Source organism: Peromyscus eremicus, chromosome 12 (genome assembly GCF_949786415.1).
Source record: "Peromyscus eremicus chromosome 12, PerEre_H2_v1, whole genome shotgun sequence".
Classification (NCBI taxonomy): Eukaryota; Metazoa; Chordata; class Mammalia; order Rodentia; family Cricetidae; genus Peromyscus; species Peromyscus eremicus.
The window spans coordinates 65,106,285-65,131,038 of record NC_081428.1 but is presented as its reverse complement, the minus strand read 5'-3'; the positions used below and the strand labels follow the sequence as shown (position 1 = coordinate 65,131,038).

Below are 24,754 nucleotides of genomic sequence, written 5' to 3'. Positions count from 1 at the left end.
TTTGGATTTCATGAAATCATCTTGTTTGGTAGCCAACCCTTGACAACCCCCGAATTTGGCTCAGTTGGCCAATTTAACAAGCTTAGTCATTTCCCACCTACCTAGATCTAGGCAAGAAACAATCACAAAGACACCAGAGCCTGAAAATACTGTAGCCACTCAAGGAATCAGTAAAGGCACAGATGTCTAGTTCCAGCCATCAGGACCAAGAATGTACAATGTAGAGCGAGAAAAAGCAATTTGCACGCTGAGCAATCCTTCTCTAGACATCTGAAGTCAAGGGAAAAGCTTTTACTTTCCCAGAATCATTTGATGTGAGGGAAGCAGGGTTTGAACTATTTAAATGACTGTCTCAATTCACTCGTGTTCATGTCACCCCCAGTTTCTGTATACTCCCAGTTACAGTCTTTCTATAGGCCGCGAGGTCGCCACAAAGACCAATTGCCACATTAGCTCTTATTTACCTTGTATTTGTGCAAGTCTTTTATTCTGAGAAGCTTTTTTCAGTACATGCCGTGCTTATCCACTTTACCTTGATTTTTGAGATATTTAGTTCACCCCAGCCTCTAGCTTTTGTTTTCTTGCATCAGTTTTGTTTTTAATGGACAGATGTAGCTAGAGTTTTCCTGCCTGGCCCAGAGTCAGGACAGATCTCTGTCACCTGCCAGTCCCACAGCCGCTCAGACCCGACCAAGTAAACACAGAGACTTAATATTGGTTACAAACTGTGTGGCCGTGGTAGGCTTCTTGCTAACTGTTCTTACAGCTTAAATTAATCCATTTCTATAAATCTATACCTTGCCACGTGGCTCGTGGCTTACCGGCATCTTCACATGCTGTTTGTCATCGTGGAGGCTGGCAGTGTCTCTGACTCAGCCTTCCACTTCCCAGCTTTATTCTCCTCCTTGTCCCGCCTATACTTCCTGCCTAGCCACTGGCCAATCAGTGATTTATTTACTGACCAATCAGCAACACACTTGACAAACAGACCATCCCACAGCAGACAGATGCTTAAGCATATTTGTGGAGTACACAATAAGATTTTAATACATTATACATCATACAATAATCAAATGAGTGTCATCTCCTTCATTTATTTTTTGTGGGGAAAAACATTTAAAATCTTCTTCTAACTATTTAAATATATCCAGGATAACATTTTTAACCTGTTTATTGTTATTATTATTATTATCATCATTATTTTTAATACAGAGGTAAGGCTGTAGAACTCTGCTGTAGCTCAGGAGCAGCACATGTGCTGGGGCATAGATGAGGCTGAGGTTAAATCCAAGAACCACTAAGTCAATAAGATTTGGATTTTGCTGTACAAGGGAAGAAGGACTCTGGATATAGGATGACTCTCAGCTGAGAAGGCTGGCCTCTGTTATACCCAGGAGACTCTAAGCTCAGAGATCCGTGTCTCAGGCCTCTCAACAACAGCCGGAACCTGAGGCACTAGCGGTGTGAATGAGAATATTCTTGCTAAGTATAAGAAGCACACACAAAAGCCGTGTATGTGTATGCTTGGTTGGGGGCCTCCATCTAATGCCACACATGCCCATTGGTTTTTTGTCTCCATATGGTAAAAAGACGGAGAATGGCTCTTGTTTTCTCCCAGAGCTGTTGCTTGGGCATGAGCTTAGCATTTATTTAATAAAAGATATGACTAAAGTGTGTCCTTTCTATTTCAAGGTTTCAAATATTACAACCCAACTAGGCTCCAACTCTAACAGCAAAACAGAAACCACACCAAACCAAACAAAGCAAGAAAAACAGCATCTGGGCCGATCTGTACTATGCATAGCTTTTGAGACCCCAGGGTAACTCCAGATGTAGACAAACTTTGCCTTCCCCTGTCCGGGGCTCATCCTTTCTGAATAGAAATGGTGATTATGTGCTGTTCACCTAATGGGATTAATCCACGGACTCTATTTAACGAGCAAAGGAATTTATTTGGGGGTTAACTCACAACTGAGGGAGATTTATGCTAGGGTCCAGGAAAGCTGAGCTATGTTCCACGCTGATCTGCCTGGTCCAAAATCTCAGCATCCAAAAACGTGAGGTAGCAAAGAGGAGCGCATATGTGCATCCCAGGTCTTAAGGGTTCCCCAGCAGCCACGTTCCAGGGGCATGTACCTCAAGGTCATAGGCAGGTGTTAACAGTTACCTGCTACCTCACTAGGGGCGGTACTTCAGGGCATGGCTCAAACAACCACCCACTACATTCACCCATATAGTGCCTGGGAGTGACAAACTCTCTCCCATCCACAGAGGTGAAGGAAGAATTTTGTTTTGCACAAAAAGCTTTCTCTCTCCTGTAGATTCCGTTCGGTGGTAGAATTGCATTTGCTTTTGGCCAGATGCATTTTCTCCACACCTGGCAGGGATCTAGAACTGAAATTACAAGATTTATTTCATCTTAATTCTATTATGAGGCATTTAGTCACAAATACCCCCAAAATGAAGTGGTAATTTATCATCTTGCCCTGACTGAGCAGCTCCCCTCCGTTGACATTCGTGAATCCATAATGCCGAGAGGAGGCTGGATGATTAAGTGTCCGATTAGAGAAAACAGATTAACCTGGCAAACGTCATAAATTTAGCTCATAAGCAGGATGGCTTTATAAATGCTCACGCTAACTCTCCTGTATAAAATCATACACCACCTCCTTCTGTGATGACTCAATTGAAATGGCTTAGGAAAGATCCCAAAGGGCATATCTGATTCGATTCATAACTAAATATGCATTTAAAGGGAACCTTGGGGGAAAAAAAGCAGTAACTCACAAAGAGCACTCCTACTATCCCTCAAGGGCTATCATTTCCACAACGCCCACCACTTGAAGGTTCCAGATGGCTCCAGTGACTTTCTACGCACTGTTTAGAAGACATCTCTCCTGACCCTGAGCTGCAGATCCAGGAAACTGATCCACAGTCCTCATCATGGCACCTGATCCCTTTATGAAAGCAGCTGCCTGCTCGGCATTTCTCCCATGTGACCCCCAAGCACATCAAATCCAGCCACTAAGTTTTGCATGGGTAAGGGTGTGTTTGGGTTGAATTCCATGTATACCAGTGCACAAATCTAGACGATGAGTATCTTCAAACAAAGTCCTGTGCTGTTCTCAGAGAAAGCTCACCAAGTCTGCCTGTCCTTCCCTGGCTGGAGTTTCTGGGCACGCTGTTAAGCCAGGAGAAAGAGGATCTTCACCATCCTCAGCTCTATATTTAACCTCAATGGCTGTTTTTCTGGTCTTGGCCTGCCTGGCCTGCCTGGCCTAAAAAGATCCAGGACATCTTCAGGGCAGAGGAAGGGAGGGGACTCTGACTCTGGTCCTTAATGAAGGCCAGCTCCATCCCGTCCCAAGCCAGGTAACTTCTCACTTGGAAAAGCAGCATCCGACTGAGGTCTAGGGGATGGAGGATAGAACCCTTTTTGCCCTTTTGCTCTTGTCTCTCCCCACACTGAAGTTGATTTTGGCATGTGGGTAGGGTCATGGCTAGTCAGTGTGCCCTCGCTGGCCCTTGGCCTCTACATCAGTCTAAGTAGGACTTTTTTGTATGAATGCATGCAGGTGTGTGAGTTACGGATTTTTCTACAGCAACCCATCTCCCACTCGTCGTTGAATCAAAGACCTAGATGTTTCTTCAGGGTGCAGGCAGAGGAAACAAACCTTTGGCCCAGAAGGAATCCGTGTCCAGCTTGGACGTGGTATCCTGTGTATTCATAACGACTATACCCAAATATTTCTGGGCTGCGCACCAAGGTCATCCTTAAAACTGTAACACCCAGCCGGGACAGAGCTTGATACCACAAAAGTTTGTCACAGGAAGGTCCTGGTTGCTGGGAGGATGAAACCAAGCAGGCACCCGGCTGGGGTTGAGCTGTGAGCAGGTTTGTGTGTCTGCTTCAGCTGGCTTGGAGGGCCCAGTGGTTGGCTGGCGGGCACCGAGGTAGGGACTCCCCATGCAGGCGAAGGGTGGAGGGAGCGACGCTAGTGGTGGTGGAGGGGGTGGGTGGGCATCGGCAGCCCTGAGCCCCAGAGTGTGCCCAGAATCTTCGGAGCCCGGGCCTACAGTGGGCACAGATGATCTAGGGGGGGTCTCCAGCCTGCGGGTGTGCACGGAGAATCCGGAGATCCCAGACTTGGGGTGTGTCCGGGGTGGCGGGACGAGAGGGACGAAGAAGACGTGGTACGGGGGAGCCTGGGACCCACCCACCGTGCAGTGCAGTGGCGGGCGCGCGCCAGGAGCCCGCGGAGGGAGCAGGGGTGGCGCGGCGCGCGGGCGCTGGCGTTGACGCTTCAGAGGGCCGCTGTGGCCTGGGCGGTGGCGGTGGCCTCCTCGGAGTGGTGCGGATGGGGTAGCCCAGGGGCTGCTGGCGGCCCTGCTGCGAGGCCGGGGAGAGCCCGGGGAGAGCCCGGGAAGCCCGCCGCTGCCTCCCGGGCGACAACACAAGCCAGCTTGAGCAGGGAGGTGCGTTGGGGGAGGGGAGGGGAGGCTCTCTGGGCGCTAAGCAACCTTGTTTTGATCTGTCGGAAAGTTCAAAGGTGGGAGAGCACCCGACTTCATCCAGCCCCCCTTCTTGTTATAAATGGGGAGCAAGGGGATGAAAGAGACCTGTTTCCAAGACGGGAAAACTGTCCAGAGGCAGATACTGGAAACTCAGTCCGCTGGGCAGGGCCTCCTACTTCTCAGCTCTGGTCTCACCGACCAGATAGATGACAGTATTGTCTTAGATCTCGGAACCGTGGACGGTGGTGGTATTATCTTTGGCATTCATTTAGTACTATGATTATGACTCAGGTTCTGGAAAAACGTGACCAGGTCTCGAGTTCTTGGTGCCTTTATTTGTTTAACATTTGCTGGGCAGGTATTTGTGCCAAGCACTCTTCTAGAAACTGAACCCTCTAGAGGTACACAAGAATCAGCCCTCTATAGGGGAAAGCGGAGAAGGTCCCCAGACACCAGGTACAAAGGCAGGTTCAGGAAGGGGATGGGCGAGGAAAAATAGAGAGTGCACCAGGGAAATTCAGGAGGTGTCATTATGGCACACTGAGGGATGATAGGGGATGGTGGGTGGTGGGGGCGTCAGAAGATGCCATCCTGCCTGGATCTGAAATAAAGCAAAGGAGGCCGAGATTAAGATGGAGGCAGTACTAGGGAGCCTAGGAAGATTCAAAGCCCAGTATGGCTGCGCTGTGCGTTAAAGGATGGTTTGGGGTGGATTTGTCCCCAAATGAAACCTCTCAGGTGCAGGTTAAATGCTGGTTTAAGGATCCATGCTGCCCCAGGGCCTGAGTGGAAGGCAGTCTAGACACAAGACTTCACAGAAACCTCTCAGTGTAGCCCTTTTGTGGATGGAAATGGGCAACCATCCAGATGGAACCGGAAAACTCCTGGAGACTGGAAAGCCCGTGATGGCGCTTCACACTTCTGTTAACATTCTTGGAGGTAGTCAGTGTAAAGTTCTCCTGGGTATCCATCCTTCAACACAGGCGGCCTCGTAGACATCTGAACAACACAGAACACTTACTTCTTTTGATGTGTCCCCAGATAGATCTGACATAGGGCAATAAACAGAGCAGCCCATTTTCGTAATTGAAAAAGATAAATCCCTCGTACATGATTGAGTGCCTACGTTCACGTCAGTCTGCACTGTATACTCTCTGATCCTGTGCAGGTAAGCTGTTAAGTAAACCTTCATAGCCCTTTGCCTAAGGTCTGATTCCAGGAACTAATAGATGGGTCTGGCATCACCTGGAAAGGCCTCCAGGCAGAAGAGAAATGGAGACGCCCCAGCAAGGTTCCATTGGTTCATAGATCTTCATGCTTTTGAATCTTCTCCCTCTAATGGACCGATGAGAAGCAGGAAAGAGGCCGTGGTTCGTTTTTTTGTTTGTTTGTTTGTTTGTTTGTTTTGTTTTTTTTAGCAGCATTTCCTCTGATTAATTATTAATTGTATTTAATGGTGTGAAAGGGCATGAAATTGGTGTAGGAAGACAGACTTGAAATTGAATTTCAGAGTTGTCAACTCCCTGCCTGCGCGACTTCAGACCTGGCGTGAACTCAACCGGTCTCTATAATCAGCTTGCGAAGTGGCCGTTCCAACCCTTCACTGGCCGTCATACAGCCACCCCACCTTCCCTCCCATCATTTCCTGAAACCCCAAGAACCACCATTTAGCCCCTAAATTTAGAACTTGGTCATTTCAAGAACGTTATAGGGTGGAATCACACAGAAAATAACCTTCTGACGTTGTTTTTCTATTTTTTATTTTTTCTGCTCAGCAAAATTCTCTGTAGGTTAATTCAGGTTTTGTTGACAAGGATTAGTTGTACATATTAAAAGTATTAAAAGTATTATATTTCCATATATCTACACATGTACTCTTCAAATTCACATATTATTTCTTCCATAAATTGTTGAGGCTTTCAAGGGTTATATATTTTATTTGATTCATTGACTTCCTCATTTCTAAGGTTTCTGCCTTAGAATTCTCATTTATATCCAACACCATCTTGCCTAATTTCGTTTAGCTGTTAATCTGTGTTCTTGAGGACCTCACTGTGATTGTTTTACAATCATTCTTTGAGATTTTATCCACTTCAATTTCTTAGGACTCGGTTGCTTAAGAATTACTATGTTATTTTGGAGATATGCTGTTACCCCCTTTCTACATGGGTCAGATGTTTCTACCACTTTTAAGGGGTAGCCTTGCTTAAGGGGCTTTCTTCTAAAGATGTGTCTTGGAGTGTCAGCTGGTTCTGCAGAGGTGACTTCGAGTCTAGCTGAGTATTGTAGTATCGTTCCCCTATAACTCCCATGGCGATGGCTTATGAGTTTGGGCCTGATCGAGTCTCAGGCCCACTCTCTCTATGTGCTGTGAGAGTGGAGGTACTTCTGAAGTTCTGATGGGTGTAATGTGTACAGCAGAGACCATGGCATAGTCTCTGTAGATCTTCCACTTCTACTATTTTCTTGGTGGCCCCATCAGATGTTGGTGTTTCCATCCAGCTATTGGCATTCTGCTTCTGGCGAGGACCTTTACTTGCGGGAGCCAGGACTTTTAGAGTGGGACCCACTGCACTTCTATTGGGGTGCTCCTGCCCAGTCCTAGTAACATTAACGTCAGAATGGATCAGATGGCAGCCACACAGAAGTGGGGTAGAAGTAAGAACTCCACAGTGTTTCTCTCTGCTGCTTCAATGACTGTCCCTGCCCGTGAGTGGGACCAGGGGCAGAGCTGAGCCACATTTCTCTCAGCAGGTTCTATTTGGCAGTGTATGCCTCAGGTAGGACCTGGACTCATGGAGTTGTGCTGGGCCCTCCCATCAGGCCCCTGTATGCTTGAGAATCATGGGGGTTCACGTCCCACCTTATTCATAACAGGCACATAAATACAAGTCTTGGGAAAAGGGCCATGGGGAACCACGTGATACCTCCCTTCAGTCCTGACCCTGTCCTAGTCCACACATGGCTAACTCTACCCTGGGTCTCAGAGAGCAAGTGTGCTAGTCTCCTGGTGTTCAGAGGCAGCACCTTCCAATCTCCTCTGGTCATAGCTCCCAACCCCTACAGAGCAGGGCATCCGGCAGGTTTAGCCACAGTCACCCTGCTGTGCTATGTTGGATTCAAGAGGCAGCTTTCTGCCCAGCCAGTGCCAGGGAGCAGTTGTATAATACAGGAAAAGGGAGCACGCAGAGATGTTTTGATTCTTGGAAACAGCAGCTGACCTCTCAAGATAGGTACTGGCTACCATACCCTAGGCCTTCCGCAGGGCCATGTGAAGACCCATTTCTAAAGCCAGGCTGCTATGCACAGCTCAGGCTACTAATCTAAAGGGACTGCAAACTGACTATCTGGTAGCTAGGATTATGAGCATCCACATGGATGGAGCCCCCTGGAACTCTCTCTTGGACCTCACTCCTCCAAAAGGAAGAACCCCTAACTCATACTGGGGAGCTGGGGTGGCAGGTGCTGGAGTATTTTGCTCCTCTTACTATGGCCCCAGGTGTCTGAATTTTACTAGATTTCAGCTTCTGTCATGAGAATTTCCAGTACTCTCTCATTGCCATTGGCCTCTAAATGCAGCTCTACATGGATTGCTCGGGCTGGTCTTTGTACAAGGGGAGTCATTATTTGTCATTTCCTTCTGACTTTTTTTAAATAAGGGACTCTTACTTTTAAAAAGGTTTGTTAATTTGCTTTTTAAACTTAGGCCTCTGTGTATGCACCTATGTGAGTTTACAGGCGTGTGGAGACCAAAGGGCATCTGGTGCCCTGGAACTGGAGTTACAGTGAGCTGCCTGTATGTATGTTCTAGGAAGGAAACCCAAGTCTTTTTCCAGAGCATTAAGTGCTCTTAACCACTGAGCCATTTCTCCAGCCCCACGGATTGAGCGTTTCTCTTCAGCCTTCTTGAATCTTGAGAGAGCGCAGACGTTTGTTGCCATTCCTCCATTGCAGGTCAGCTGAGCTGTTTGAAGTTATTAGGAATAAAGCCACTGTAAACACTTGCATACCCATTTTTGTTAAACATAAGTCTTCTTTGACTTCGTCTCTTGGGGTCAATGCTTAAAGATACAATTGCTGGATCATACCTTGGTAACAAGGTAAAAAAGTAAAGACATCGACAAACTGTTTCCGGTGTGACTGTGTCATTTTGCACTGCCTCTACCAATGAACCAGTGAACCAATGGCTCGGCATCTTGGCCAGAGTCCGACATTACCCCTCTCTTCCATTTGAGCTGTGCTCAAGGGCCTGCAGTAACGTTCCACTGATTTACATTTCCCTAATGGCTAATGATGGACACGGCTTGTTGATCGTCTGTGTAATTTCTGAAATATGAAAGGTGTCTTCATTTCTCCTGCTTACAGTCTGATTGAACTGTTTGCCTTTCCACTGTTGAATTTGAAGACATTTACTTATGTGTTATTCTTAATTATGTGTGTGGAGAGGTGAGGATGGTTTTATGCCCATGAATGCACTGTCCACAGAGGCCAGAAGGGGGCATCAGATCCCCTGGAGCTGGAATTACAGGCAATTGAGAGCCCTCTGGTGAGGACACTGGGAACTGAACTCAGGCCTCTCCAAGCAGCACTTTCTCTGAAACCACTGAACCACCCCTCCAGTCCCGTCCTGAGAGTTCTACATGTGTTCTTGATTCTGTCCTCACTTTTGTGCCGTGAATATTTTTAATTTTGAGGGTATCCAGTTTACTGAGTTTTCATTCTATGGATCACACTTTTGATAGTAAACATAAGTACTCTACCAACTTTTAACACCAAGGCTTTTTCCCCCTATTTTCCCTGTGAGAGTGTGTGTGTGTGTGTGTGTGTGTGTGTGTGTGTGTGTGTGTGTGACATAAAACTTAAGTTGAAGTCTATTAGAGGTGGTGGGCTAGTTTCCCACTGGAGAGGACTCAATTACTCTAGCACCAATTGTTGAAAATCTGTTGTGAAATAACAGATGATGATTCTCATTGGTTGAAATTCACTTTTTATTTTTAATCTTAAGAAACAAGGGCTTTGAACTTGGACCTGATGGTTGTTATTTAAGCGACACTGCTAGGTGTTCTGTGATGCCAGAAGCCAAGTTTAGGAAAGCGGTGAACTAGTATCTGAGGTTCCTTTTTGCACCCCTTGCTAGGATATGTAAGAGGTCAGGGTGCAACTCACACTTCCCTCCCATGTCGTTAGCATGGAGGTTCTTCTCTTAGCTTCTGGGCGGTTATGTACATGGCATGCTTGTTGTCCTACCATCTCTTTTTAATGAATTATGACAGGCTTTGTGTAACTAATTCACTGACACTTTATCTGTGTGTCAGAGACTGGAGAGCGTTAGGTGTTAAAACTTTGCTGTGACGTCACCCATTCCATAAAGTCATATGTCATGTCTCAGAGACAGAACAGGGACCAAGTCACATACAAACCATGGTCCAGTATCAAGCAGACAGCAACACTGTCTGTGTAGCGCCTGCTGGTTTTCTCAAGGTGTTTATAACATTTGTAGCCCATGCTTTCCATAGTTTTCTGAGATAAACAAGTCATTCTACTTGTTATATCTGTCTTCGTGGTGGTTGTTTGGTTTTTCAAGACTGGGTTTTTCTGTGTAGACCTGGCTGTCCTAGAACTCACTCTGTAGACCAGGCTAATTCAGAGATCCACATGTCTGTCTTCTACATGAGGCAGCTGAGGCTCTGCCTAAGTGACCTGCCAAGTAGTAGTAGAACCAGCAAATGGCAAGTAGAATTCAGGGAGTTTTATCAAAAAGTTGGAGTTGAAAAGATAGCTTTTTATCTGTAGAATGGGCTAATAACATAATAAACTCAAATAGAAATGAAGGTTTTTCAGTTAAATAGGGTTAATTGAGATAATGTTTTTGAAAAACTTGCTACACTTTCAAGTATTCCCTGTTCAAATGGTGGTTATTAATTAAACTTGGCTAGAACAGGATTTGATTTTGGTGGGCTGTTGGGGGCTTGCTGATTTCTACTCATGGGAAATATGTTTATCTGCATCAGTAGTGACAAAATTGTGAACTTCCATATTCAGTAAGACTAAAACATGTTTGAGAGGATGGCTAGACTTAATGCTTCTATAGAATTGCGTTAGTAGTTATTTTTCAGCAGATGGACTATTACATCTGGCTGTGTTTCTGTGACAATGTGGTGAGTGAAGATATCAACAGCATGCAAATATTCAGGGAAGCACCCTTCCAATATTAATTGTTGTTGGGTGAAAAAAACAGACTTCTAGAGTGCCAAGAAAGATAGACAGACAGAGACAGAAGACAGACAGACAGAAAAGAGGGAGGGAGGGGAGGGAGGGAGGGAGGGAGGGAGGAAGGAAGGAAGGAAGGAAGGAAGGAAGGAAGGAAGGAAGGAAGGAAGGAAGGAAGAGTGTATGCCCAAGTCCTTAGCCTGTACTATTATGATCATAATGTAGGTGAGTTTGAAGTTTCCAGCACTCGTATTTCATTGGTGGGGAGCCTGCAGAGTTGCAGGAGGGTGAGATGGTGAGGAGCAGCCCTGTCAAGTAGACACTAAGCATGCACACAGCATTTATTCTTCCTTTGATTGTGGCCAGATGCACACCACTTCCTCTTGCTGACTTATTCTATTTCTGTGACGACACGGAAAGTGTAACCTCTACAGAAACCAGCTGTCAGAAACACATGCGCCTTCTAAAGGGCACTGATTTAGAAGGAGCAAATGCTGCCACCTTGGAAGTTTCAGGCCAAGGTTCATCAATGCAGTGAGCTCCCCCACCTTGCAAACTGTCTGCTTCTGAGGTAGACCACCTTGCACTGTTTCTGGAATCACAAATGAAGCAGTCAGGGATGGGGTGGGGCAGGTTGTCATGGTTACAGTGACAAAAGACATCTGAGATGTAGCGAGTGGAAGCCAGAGCTAAAGATGCTACAGTACAGAGCACACTCTGAACTTGGAAGAAATGTTTCAGAGCCTGCATTGCACCTGAATGTCTGGCTTGATATCCATCTGGCTTGTAACTTGTCCCTGCTTAAAATAAAATGGCAGAGTGAGCTTTGTGGTACAAGATATTTCTTACATGTTGTAATGTTCACAGTGTTGAGGATCCACCCACACCTTTGCTTCTTAGTTGTACTGTGCAGCACAGAGCCTGAAAGAATTCTAATCTTACACTCTTGACCCCCGACTTCTTCACACTGGATGCAAGAGCAGACTGATGCTTTCTAGTAATTCTTAGCACATTTGCACAGTAAAGCAAACATACCTTTGCCTTCCCTTTATGGCTCCTTCCTGTTCCAATCAAGATGTATTTTAATACTTAATACTACCGAACTTTGAAGTAGAGGGAAGTTCTACAAACTATGAATTCTGGATTTAAAGAACGGTCCCGGTAAGGAAACATTGCTGTAGAGAACTATGCAAGAACTAGCACATACAGAATCATCCAAAGAAAACACGCTGTAAGCCTGAGTCATCTTACCGGGGAAGGTCGTCTATTTCTGTGCCCCTCTGCTAAAGTGGAAGCCTCCCTTGGACTCTCCTTCTGTGAGTTGTACCAGCGAGACCATCTCTGTACCTGTTGTTGCAGATGGCGTTTCGGGACTGCTTCCGTCTGGCATATCCTCACAACCCTCGCCCAGCAGACTTGATTGAAGTGTTCCGTCCTGGCTACCAGCACTGGGCCCTGTACTTGGGTGATGGCTATGTTATCAACATTGCCCCTGTAGGTAAGATGTGTTCCCGGGGGACTCCTGGGAGCTTTTTAGTTGCTTTGAAATTAGAAGGGATCACGGACAAAATCACAAAGCAGATAAAGTATGAAAAATAAGCCTGAGTAATTTAGAAAATGATCTTCAAAGACCAAAGCATCATTTAAAAGATTCCACAGACTAGACATTAAATTTAAAAAAAAAAAAAACCTTCTCTATTAAAAAAAAACCCTAATTACAAACAAATGACTAACTGAGGAAGATATTGGCCCAAACATGACTAAGTTCTATGTTCTTATGTCTCACACAAGTGGGTGGTTTTAATTAATTCTGCAGCTATTAATAGGTTGTGCAGTATGTGCTGAATGCTGGTCCAGGCACCGGGGCTACACAGCTATCCAGACAGCTCCATGGTGGTGCTCACATTTTCACAGACAGAGGGAGAGAACGAGAGTAAATTATAGACGTGTTAGGAAGGATGTGGAAAAATAAGCGAAGACGGTGGATTGGGATGTGCTGAATATAGGCAAACAGGAGGGCGGAGGGGGAGGGGGTGGGGGTGCCGCCCTTAGGGAACTTCTGCCAGGAAGCAGCAACCAGCAATGGAAGTGAAGCTTCAAAGACTTGAGGAAACTAGTTCCCTGGGGGGTACCTGGGGGATGGGTACCCCAGAGGAGAGAAAGCAAATGCCAAGGTCCCAAGCCACAGTCGGGGAAGTTTGACAACAGTTGACAAAAGAAGAGAGCAGACATTTCAACTTTGTATTCACCTGCAAGTTACAGGTGATACACACTGACCGATGATTTCATGCCTGTCTCATTAGCAAAGGGTGCAGTGAGAGCTGTCAGTGGAGACGGAGACAGTGAAATGAATACAAGTCTATCAATGGAAATAGAGACTGATAATGTCATTCACAAAAACAGTTCAGCAGTATGTGTTAAGAGTCTGAGAAGATTTCTTAAGCTCTGCATCGAATTTTGCTCACAGGAGTCTGGGGAAACATTTAGACATGGGGACAAATTTCATTTCCAGCGGTTTAAAAATGAGACGATAACTGCATTTTCAATGGGAGGCGGCTGGTTAAGCACATTGTGATTTAGCCGCTGGGTGTTAGGTATCTGTGTGTGTTAGAATTCTCTAGTTGCATGTAAATAAAGCTGGCACTAGCTTAAGCAAACCACCAAAAGACAAGTCCATGGCTTCATGGGAGGAGACTTCAGGAAGGGTGGAGCTGACCTCAGACGTTCCCGGGCCTAGGAATGTCATTGCATGAGGACCTTCAGACTCAGGTGTCTTATCCCTCTTCTCGGTGGTGGTATCATCCTCCTGACTTTGTTCACAAACCAAGACTCTCGTTCTTAGAGTTTTATGACTCAACAGGAAAGAGCTAATCTGTTCTCTGATTGTTGGAGTCTAGAAATCATGGAGAAGGACTCTTAATTGGTCCATTGTGAGCCACAACGCCATTTCTGGAGAATAAGATGTAATACAGTGATCAGCTCTGACAGGCATTTTGGGGAAGAAACAGGCAGTGGTGGAATGGGTGCTAAAGCCACTACAACAGCCATTAAAAGGCATACTTTGGGACATGCTTAACTATTTAGGAGATGGTCTTAATGTAATATTTAAAAATTTCTAATTCAAGTGCAATGTGTGATGTAAAACTGCACTTAAATAATACTATATTCATCAGTATACACAACATCTGTTCCTGTACATGTCTAGTGATCTCCAGTATTAACCGATGAATGCTGTTCTGTTGAGAGCAAGATAGAAGAAGAATGGAGACATATTTTGACTTTAGTCATAACTGAAACAGAAATTTACATAAGTCAGTTTCTGTAGAGTCCCTTCCTTGAAGTAGTTATGAGAACCTGATGGCCTTGCACAGCATGTAGGCACATGTAGAGAGAGACCAGTTCCCGGCACTAGGCCAAGCCATGAGGCGTCATCTGTTAGCCTCTGGTACTGACGTGACAGGACTGGACACCATGGTTCCTGGCCATCTAGGCAATGATCACCAATAGAGGTATCTCAGAGAAAGAGAAGAAGCAGAGAGGATTGTCCAGACAAGTAAGACATAGCATGGGGGCCCCATCTGTGTGTAGTGTCTACCAGTAAAGTTAGCTTCCGGTTTAGAATGTTAGCTTGCTGGCCAGAGGAAATGACAGAAGCAAAGCCGGAGTTGAGCTGGTTCCTCACAGGACTGTGCAAGCGTCACAGCGGGAAATCTGGACTCACATTAAAACCTGGGGAAGAGCCAGTGTATAAAGAAGTGAGAAGTGCAGTTAGGTGGATCAGCAGACATAGGACTCAAAACACACTACTCCTAACCCCTAAGATTCGGAAGGCTTCAGATGCTGAGAGGAAACAGGCACAATAGAAAAATTGGGCAATAATCTTATCCATACCTTGCTAGAACTGTGTGCAAAGATCTCTCATGATAATACCAGTCGTTTGAGAGCTTGCTCCCCAAGGCCAGGCAGAGAACTTCGTGAACCTTGTATCCTCACTTGTAGAGTGTTGTAATCGATAACACAGAGTACGTGGATAAGATCAAACTCTTTTGGTTTCTTCCATGAGGGGCAGGGGCCAGTCTAAGGTCCCCCGGCATCTCCAGCCTTCCTAGACGACACCGGTACTTTGTGGACTGGATCACTAAGCCCCACTAACCAACGTTTCCCCTCACAGATGGCATTGCTTCGGCACTTTCAAGCGCCAAGTCTGTGTTCAGCACAAAGGCCTTGGTGAAGATGCAACTTCTGAAGGACGTCGTGGGAGAAGACAAGTACAGAGTCAACAACAAGTATGACACGACATACCCGCCTCTCCCCGTGGAGGAAGTGATAATGCGGTCTGAGTTCGTGATCGGGCAGGAGGTGGCCTACGACTTACTGGTCAACAACTGTGAGCACTTTGTGACCTTGCTCCGCTATGGAGAAGGAGTGTCAGATCAGGTGAGGTTTTTGTTTGTTTGATTGGTTGGTTTGGTTTGGTTCTTTGTTTTTCAGGAGGTATGGGAAGCTGGTGTGGAGAAAAATCCTACCTGTTATGATAAAGTTTTTAGGCTTCCCCCAAAAGGCAAACAATAAGAAAATGTGGAAAGACTGCCGGGCAGAGAAAGACACTGCTAAGAATGCAGGAAGTTAGTGAACAGACTGAAGCTTGGACAGCTTGAAATTTGGGCTAGAAGGGACTTGAAGTAGAATCAAGTCCATGGCTTCCTGTCAGTCTTTTTTTTTTTTTTTTTTTTTTTTTTTGGTTTTTCGAGACAGGGTTTCTCTGTGTAGCTTTGTGCCTTTTCCTGGAACTCACTTGGTAACCCAGGCTGGCCTCGAACTCACAGAGATCCGCCTGGCTCTGCCTCCCAAGTGCTGGGATTAAAGGCGTGAGCCACCACTGCCCGGCTCTGTCAGTCTTATTGACTCCACTTAGGCAGTTCTCCCCGTTCCTCCCCCATACAGCAATCTCAAATCGTCAACCCCACGTACTGAAAATAATGTAGCGCAAGGGAAGATGAATGGGGTTAACTTACAGATTCCTCTCCAGTAGGGAACAGCGGCCACCCAATGACGTGTCTGGATGGCTCGGTAAATGTTTCCTGTTTCCTTGCAATACGAGTTTTCAATGAATCGTTATGATTTTAAGTAGCCGTTTGATTCCCCGAGCTTCTAAATGACTTCTAAAATGTTAACTGACTCCAGGGTAACTTGCAGTCTTGTAGATTTCCAGCACTAGTTTGTAGTATCATAGTGGATTCCCAACAAAGTGAACCTTTGCCTCCCTCGCCTTAACTAGGCCTGTCCTCGGCTCAGTGAGAGTCCGTCTCTACGGACTTCTCCCAAGGGTTCTTAGGATGACGCAAGAGAGCGAGTGAATAAAACTGCGAGAAGGGAGGCCCTCTTTGTCCAGCGTTCATACAAACATGTTACTTTTTAAACTTAAATGGCCCAAAGAGTTTAAAAAAAACTATTAACCTCCAGAAAGTTGCTTCTTTAAAAGGAGACTGCGACTCAAACAACAATACCCAAATGTGAACATATTTTAATAATCCAAACTTACTCAAGGCTTCCTGTGTCTTGGAATAGCTATCAAACAACGTTCTAAGAAGTGAGGTTCCTTTCTTCTCAAAACTGAGTTCAGGCAAGCGGGAGACAGAATACGGGGAAAGGATATGCGTATTTTCTTTAGGAAATTGGCCATGTGTTCCCATCAGGAAGTACATTAACAGTGAATGTTCATTTAGATAATAATATACATGTTTTTTGAGCCACAACCCAGAGGCCACACACAAATTCCTCTTTGTCCTTGTGTTGAGAACTAGTGCTCTTGTTAGGAAATAGGTTCCATCTGCTTCATTGGTAATTATCCAGCTAAGTGGCACATTACTTACCCCAATAAAGAGCATGTGTTACACTTGGGATGTATAGTGTCCCACGGAAGGCTTGCTTGGCATATTCCTCAGCTGGTGGCTGTTGGTGAGACATAACCAGATTACGAGGTCTTTGGTAATGATTAATTTGTTCACTACATCAGCAAATAATATTTATTCATGTAATTTCTGCAAACGGGGCAGGGCAGTGGTCAAAGAACACAAATTTCTCTTATACCAAATAAATCAGTTCCAAGATCTACTCTGTAACATAGTATCTATGCCTTACAAGCCTGTGCTTTTATTAGAAATATAGTTTTTATATTTATTTCTTCCAAGAAGGTAGCTCTTAGGGCTAAATACCCTTACAGCAACAACAAAGCCAAAAAAGATAAATCTACCAACTAAGCAACTAAAAATCCAAACCAAAACAACAGAATCAAGGAAGATGGTTGTCAGAAACCTGTGGAGGTGATAGGTAACCGTGGAGCACTGATTATGATGACATTTTATGGATGCAAGCTTTCCTCCAAATAGATCACCTTGTATATATTAAATAAATATTTATAGCCCTTTGCCTGCTAATAATGCTTCAATAATGTAAAAATGTGGTTGAATAAGAACAGATTACAATCATCTTACTTTGAATTTAGTCTGAAATTTACTATCGTTTTACTTTTCATACTAAGACCCAAAACTGGGGGGAGGCATGGGATTATTTCATCAACAAATAGTGGAACCTGTCTCTAAGCAGATACTGGTGAAAATGGTGCTGGGTACCCTTGGGAATCTACCTGAGTGCCAGCGCTCTACTGGCATGAGCAAGTGCCCCGTCTTTATTCACTGGCTGGATGGCTTGGGGTACACTGTGTACACTTTTTACTGTACCCTCGGATTACTTTTTCTTTTAAGGATTATAGAGGTAGTTGAAGCCTCTTACTTAGCTGCATTACAGATTATCTGTCCTAATAAACATGTGTTATGCTTCAGATATACAGCATCCCACCAAAGGCTCTTGTGGCATGTTTCATAGCTAGAGGCTGTTGTGTTAATAACAGATCAAGAGGTCTATTGTCTAATCAATGGATTCACCTACGGATGGGTTTCTAATCGGATGGCATTATTAGAAGGTGGTAGAAACTAGGTGGGGCCTAGTTGGAAGAAGCATATGGAGTGTGCCTCTGGAGTAGGTATCTTGTCTCCAGCCTCTCCCATGTTTCTTTTTTTCCTGCCTGTCCTGGGATTAGCCACTTTCCTCTGGTACAACCTAACCTTACTGTTTAGTGGCCTTGAACTTAGAAATGTTTCCTTGGGAAATGACTATGACTTAACTTTTTAAGAAATGCATAGAAATGATTAAAAGGGGAGAAGGATTATAATCCTGTTCATCTTTTCCACCGTGTTTTCTGTAGTTGTACAAAACCAATGGGCAATAGAGTAATTTAGAATGGTTTTTAGAATTACAACACTGTCCCCAACTGTAGAGCAGTTTCGCTGCTCCTTACACAGGTACAGCCTCCATCAGCATCTCTATCAATGTACTATCGTTCTAAAACATTGGCAAGCCAACCTTGAAAACTCATGTCAACCGAAGATCACAGTTCATACCAGAATTTCCTTTTCTGTGTTGAACATTTCATGACTGTAATCAAACTTATAACGACATATCCATCATTAGAGTATCGATAGTTTCCCTACACTGAAATTATTCTGTATACTACCTAATTACTTCCCTTCACCCTAGACCTGGGCAACTTTATTGGATTCTTTTTAATTGCATGCATGTCCTTATCTTTGTTGAATGTCACAAAGTCGGAATCAGGTTGTGTCTTGCCTTTTGGTGGCTGTATTTTTTTATTCCTATGAGCACATTTTCCATTATGCTATATCCTTGTCAACATTTGGTGACAACGTGCTTGCATTTAGTCTATTCTGACAAGCCCGTAAGTGGTCTCTGTCTCATTACTGCCTTAATTTGTAGTTTCCTAATCATGTGTGATACTGATATGCCTTTTCATGTGTTTATTTTCTCTAGGTGTATCTCTTGTGATACATGGCTGGATATCATTTTGCCTATATCCAAATCTGGGTTGTTCATTTTCCTATTGATTTTTAAGACTTCTTTGTATATTTTGGATAAGTCTTTTAACAAATTTCTCTTTTGTAAATGTTTGTAAAATGTGGCTTGTTTTTTCAATACTTTTCAAACTTTCCATGAAGAATGTTTTTTATTGTTATAATTCAAATCAGTTACTAAAATTGTCTATCTCTACATAGGATGATCACACCCTTTAGTAAGTCTAGATAAGTCAGTATGTATACACATCATGCCTGTTCTTCAGCGCATCAATGAGTCACCAAGTCTCAGAAAACAGACACTGATAAAGCCTACAGTCATGTATGACCTGCTACGCTGAATGTCATACATAACCTCAGATTCAGCCTGTTTTCACTGGTTCCAGATCTTCAGAATGAGGCCTTTACCATGGCCCTCTGACATAAAATCCTGAAAATCCTAGGTGTCCAGGGTCAGATTGGTAAATTTAAAATCCTAAATATGCCACGGAGTTAAAGTTCCCCGTATGTGTTGGTCCAGCAAGCCCATCATCAGATGTTCAGATTCTGCAAGTGGGCTCCCACGGTAGATAACTTCAAGAGACTGTCCCGGTTACACGAGATTTTTCTACCTTGAATGAGACTTGAAGAAAAGGAGCATCTGGGATTTGAGAAACAACATGCACTACATGGGAGGGGCTTTATGATAATGGTCTCTGCCCTGCGATCAAGTTGTATATCCCTTCCCTAATTCTCATATTTATGAGATTTCTCCAATGTCTCAGGTTTCTAGAGGCTGAAAGATGCCTAGTTGGTTCGGTTTGCATCTAGCTGGAGGCCACCCTAATCCCAGGATTCTACTGTTTCCCCAGGCTGGGAACCCCCTGTCATGACTCCATTGGATGCCGGTTGTACTTCCATGGTTTTCAGTTCCTTCCCCATTTCCCTGGGTCAGACCTTCTGTGAGTTATGAGGATCAGGTTCGATTCACACTCCTTGGCTTTTGACCTTGCTCTTTCTCACTTTTGGGAGTTTTTTGTACGCAGCATTTATCTCCCTTGATATGCTACAGGGTTACTTTTTGATATTTTTGGCAAATAATTTAGGTAGTGATGATGAATTATAGATAAAATAAGCATAAGACAACCAAATACGTAAAAGTAAAATAACAGAAGGAAATAGGATTGTTCAGGCAGACCAGGTTGTTTACATGACTTTTTTCTCCACCAATTGGGGACTAGATAGGGGCAAAGTTCTACTTTCATTCTGTTTGAAGGACCAGGAGCATCTTAGGGGAGGAAAGAGTTAGTTTACAGTTGCAGTCCACCACTGAGGGATGTCAGAGCAGGAAATCAAGCAGGTACTTTGAGACAGTCCCACATGCTCTTCAATACAACATTATCTCCAACCAAGGAAATTACTTCACATCAAAGAAGTACAGCAAGGGGAAACTACTTGATTCCCAGCTCGTGGACTGGCTTATACCTGGCTGGCTTTCTTATGCAGCCCAGGACCACCTGCTCAGGGAATGGGACCACCCACAGTCGACTGGGCCCATCTTCATCAGTACCACACAGACAAGCTCACAGGCCAATTCAATCTCAGGTGATTCTAAGCCGTGTCAAGTGGGCAGTTAAAGCTGAGTAGAAAAGACAAGGAGTCACAGTTGTGGGCCTGGTCCCTTCTGCCTCCAGGCGGAACAAAGTGAGCCCAGCTGTCAATGCACAGCCCTCCTGCAACAGGGAAGCAGCAGTGAGGGAGACAATACAGAGCTTCAGAAACGTGTAAGTGGAGGCTCCAAGGGAAAAAAAACCTAGACAGAGGAAGCTCTCAACAGTGACCTTGGCCAGGTTTCCAGATGCTAGACCAGTCCCCAGACATTTGAGAAAAAAGGTTTTGCTTCATCTGAAAGCCTTGACTCTTGAGTCCTGGAGACTAACATGTTGTTTTCTGGGTCTGTGATGACTCCAAAGCATCCTACTATGACCTTTCAGTCATAAAACTGCACTCAAACCCATGAGGATGCAAGGCAAATATTAGCCGAGTGCCATGGAAACCATGAATATTCATTAGTTGCCCTCACCACGATGATGATTAATACTCTGATGGCCATGAACATCTGAACTCTTTTATAGACAATTGAGTTTGAGAATGGCTTATTCTGCCTGTATGAAAACCAATTCTGTCTACGTAAAAAACCATGGTAATTGACTAATATTGACTCGTAGTTTCCTGTGATAAAATACTGTCCTAAAGCACAATTTAAGGATTAATTTTAGGGTTAAGGTCGGGACTAAGAAATGGTTTGTTTCAGCTTACAGGAGACATTTCATCATCACAAGAAGCTAGGGCAGGAACTCATGCAGGTGTCCAACCAGAAACTACAGAGGAATGCCGCTTGCTGGCTTACTCTCCATGGCTCACTCACCTTGCTTTATTTTACAGTCCAGGGCTTCCTGCCCAGGGTTGGCACTGTCCATGGTCAGCTGAGCACTCCCACATCCATCATCAATGGAGACAGTGCCCCCCCACGTGCCCACAGGCCAATCTGATGGAGGCAATTCCTCTATTGACATCCCCTCCCCGCAGGTGACTTGATACAAACTGACCAGCACATATCTAGCAAATAAGAGCTTATAGTTATTTAGCTCAGATCACACTCCTGGACTATTTGAGTAATAGGCATCCTTTAGTTAGACACACACACACACACACACACACAAACGCACACACACACCTACCAATCTTACTTGGGTACAAATCAAACTGTGTAGAGGCTGCTGGAGGGAGAACATGCATCTGTGAAGCTCTGACTGACATCTAAACATCTTGGTGGTATGATCTTGGGCAAAAGAACCATTTACTCACAGCCTCCCAAGTTTTGCAGAAGAGCACAGTTCTCTCTCTCTCTCTCTCTCTCTCTCTCTCTCTCTCTCTCTCTCTCTCTCTCTCTCTCTCTCTCTCCAGAGGATTATGATGAGCAACCAGGACCTATGTTTATGATGAGTGTCAGGAATAGAAAACTACGTGCGTTTTGTATAATTATAAATTATAAAAAATAAATAAGTTATATCTTTTGCATAATTATAAAAATTATAGCTGGTGTGGCGGCGCACACCTTTAATCCCAGCCCTTGGGAGGCAGAGGCAGACTGATCTCTGTGAGATGGAAGCCAGCTTCATCTACAGAGTGAATTCCAGGACAGCCAGAGCTATGCACAGAGAAACCCTGTCTCTCTCTCTCTCTCTCTCTCTCTCTCTCTATATATATATATATATATATATATATATATATATATATATATATACATATCTTATTTTACCTTGGCACTGGACCTTAAATACATTCATTATAATAGATCTTTGGTTTAGGAGAGAAACCAAAGCTTCACGAGAACACTAACATATTTAGAATAAGACTTTTTTTCTTTGTTTCTTGGTTCCTTTTAGGCCAACCGAGCAGTAAGCACCATTGGGTTTGTGGCGGCCGCAATCGATATCTTCACATTCCTTGGCTTGTTCTCAAAGAGACAAAGAACAAAATATTAGCAGCTTATTGAAGAGATTGAAATTGAAGGAATCTGCGAGGAGACGGAAATTCTGGGGTGAATACTTATTTTGAATGCATCATTATTTCTCCCGGTCCCCATGATGGATGGCAGACTCTGTAATAAATTGCTTGCTGATTTTAATCTTATCATTGAGACACGAAAAGTTTTTCCCCACTAGTACAGACTCGCTGTGGCAGCTTGAACAAAAAGCAGTTGCCTTTTGATGGGGCCAGCTGAGGCTCTTAACAAAATCAAGATCACATTTTATCTTCTGCTGTAAATATTGCTTTCCTTTCCCCTAGGGACAGCTATTTTGCCAGAGGTGTGGAGAACCATTTACATACGCTTCTGAAAGACAGTTATTAGGGCCAACATCTAAATTCATACTCCTTTTCTTGTCAGAAAAAAAAAAAAAAAGGCAAGAGGATATAGCCAGTCTTTGCTTAGGCAACCTAAGGCTCTCTGAATGACAAAGCGTTTGCTAGTACCTCCATATGGCTGCACCTGTGCGGGTGTGCGCATGTAAGAAGAGGCTTGGAAGGGCTTTTGTGTATGCACAGAAACTTATAAATGGTTTGCATGTGGAGCGACAGTCTTGGTGACAGTCTTTGCTCTCTGCCCCCCCCTTACAGGGTATATTGTCCTTCACAGCTTAGGCAGGCTAGCCACCCCATGAACTTCCTGAGAGTCTCATGTCTCTACCTCATCTCACTGTAGGAATTACAGTGAATCTGGATCACAGATGTGCACTACTAAGCCAAGCTTCTAGGGACTCTGGGGATCTAAACTCAAGGCCTGCCTCATGCTCATGTGTAAAATGCTTTACCTACTGAGGCATCTCCTGGCTTTTAGCTGTACTTTCAGACCTGGTGAGTTCTCTAGAATCTACCTACTTGACAGGAATCAGTGATGAGCAATGGGTTGTATTTTTATTGAGTTAAATTGTTCCCTCTAGATTGTATAGTAGCACGGTGGTTTGACCTTTGAGCCTTGGCAAGTGATCATTAATATTGACGTAAAGTGCTATATTTAGAACACAAAATCCCATATCCCTTTAAAGACTTTTACTGTAAGCCAAGGAATTCCATTATTTTATTCTTCTGTTTCATTGATTATGTGTTGAATTAAACTACTTTTTAAATACCATGCCTGTGGAACGCTTGGTAGCAGCAGCCCAAGAAAAGTGGAATGTAAGTCTTTCTACACAAAGATGATGTAAGGTTGTCATAGCATTACCCCATAAACCACACAGCCAGCCTGGCATCCTTTTTGTACCATTATCAAAAGCACATCAGCCAATAAAGAAGCCGTGTCAGCAAACATGGGGATAGGATGTGATTAGAATATGGTAAAGTAATCACTCAAGACTCAATGGAAACCTCACACCTATGAAACTGGTTTTACCCTGGGGCTAGAAACACTCAAGCTAATGGCAGTGGGCAATAGTAATAGTTAACTGAACAAGTGTGTGCTGCCATTCCAGCCTCAGAGACCCTCTGTCTCTTCTTTACATTTCCTTAACAGGTCCTTCTTGTTCTAACCTCCAAACTCAGTCTTCCCCACTTGGTCTTGTGGGAAAACATGAGGTCACTTTTATCTTGGATGCAGAGCTCTGTTCCTGAATAACAAAGAATGTGCCCTTTCCTAGGACTGTCCTGTTTAAGCGGGGCTGGCTGCAGCAGCTGGGTTACTTTCCCCTGGTATGCCAACTTCTCAATAAAAGGTATTTAGAGAGGGCAAATCAATTCATAGCAGGGCATTTGTCTTTGGCGGAATTACTCCACTATCCAGGAGGAGGAAGTAGGAGAATTCAGGACCAAAAGCCTCAGGTGGCTTCAAGTCAAACCTTTCTAGAGAACTCTGACATCTCCACTCTAGAAGATAAGCAACATGCACTTTTTAATTCATGGGTTCATTTCCTCATCAGCTGTGTGAGGCTTCAGCAGCCTCAGTTTGCCATGAAAATGGTCAGTCTTAGGAAGAGCAGCTCAAAGCAGCTGGCTTTGGTTTCCTGTAGGTACTCATTACCCATGCGATTAATGGGACTTGTACTCAGATCAGCTATTTTCCCAACACTACGAAATGCTGTCGGCATATTTTTAACACTCAGTAATGGAAGTTCAACTCTGTCACATCCCAAGAAATGAAATGTAAAGATCACCTGCATCAGGTGATAGGTTGTTGGTAAGACTGAGAAAGAAAAGCCTGCATTTTATTGAATATGTACATGTGGTGATATTTTATTTATGCTCTAGCAAATGAAGCTTACCTGGGGACCAGAGGACAAAGCCAGCCACTATATTAAACACAGAAGTCAGGCAGTGGTAGCACACACCTTTAATCCTAGCATTCGGGAGGCAGATATTCATTTGGATCTCTATGAGTTCAAGGCCACACTGGGAACACAGCCAGGTGTGGTGACACATGCCTTTAAACCATAGTAAACATAGTAAAAAGCACTAGTAAACCATAGAGGTCTGGAGGTCTGTACAGACAGACAGGAAGTGATAGAGCTGAGTGGAAAGAGGAAGTGATGTAGCTGGGCAGAGGGAGGAAGTGAGATGGCAGGGCA

General features: G+C 44.3%; 1 protein-coding gene across 2 annotated transcripts; it reads left to right on the top strand.

The window, feature by feature from the left end:
* Nucleotides 1–4,279: 4,279 nt before the first annotated feature.
* On the top strand, nucleotides 4,280–22,328 carry Plaat1 (phospholipase A and acyltransferase 1). Of its 2 annotated transcripts, none has more exons than XM_059277426.1 (4): nucleotides 4,280–4,476; nucleotides 12,085–12,223; nucleotides 14,897–15,162; nucleotides 22,082–22,328. In XM_059277426.1, exons 2-4 carry the CDS (start codon nucleotides 12,085–12,087, stop codon nucleotides 22,178–22,180), a joined length of 504 nt encoding a protein of 167 aa, XP_059133409.1. In that variant the 5' UTR covers nucleotides 4,280–4,476; the 3' UTR covers nucleotides 22,181–22,328. The 2 variants fall into 2 exon arrangements, with proteins under 2 accessions (XP_059133409.1, XP_059133410.1); XM_059277427.1 differs by lacking the exon at nucleotides 4,280–4,476 and adding an exon at nucleotides 5,584–5,683.
* Nucleotides 22,329–24,754: the final 2,426 nt, after the last annotated feature.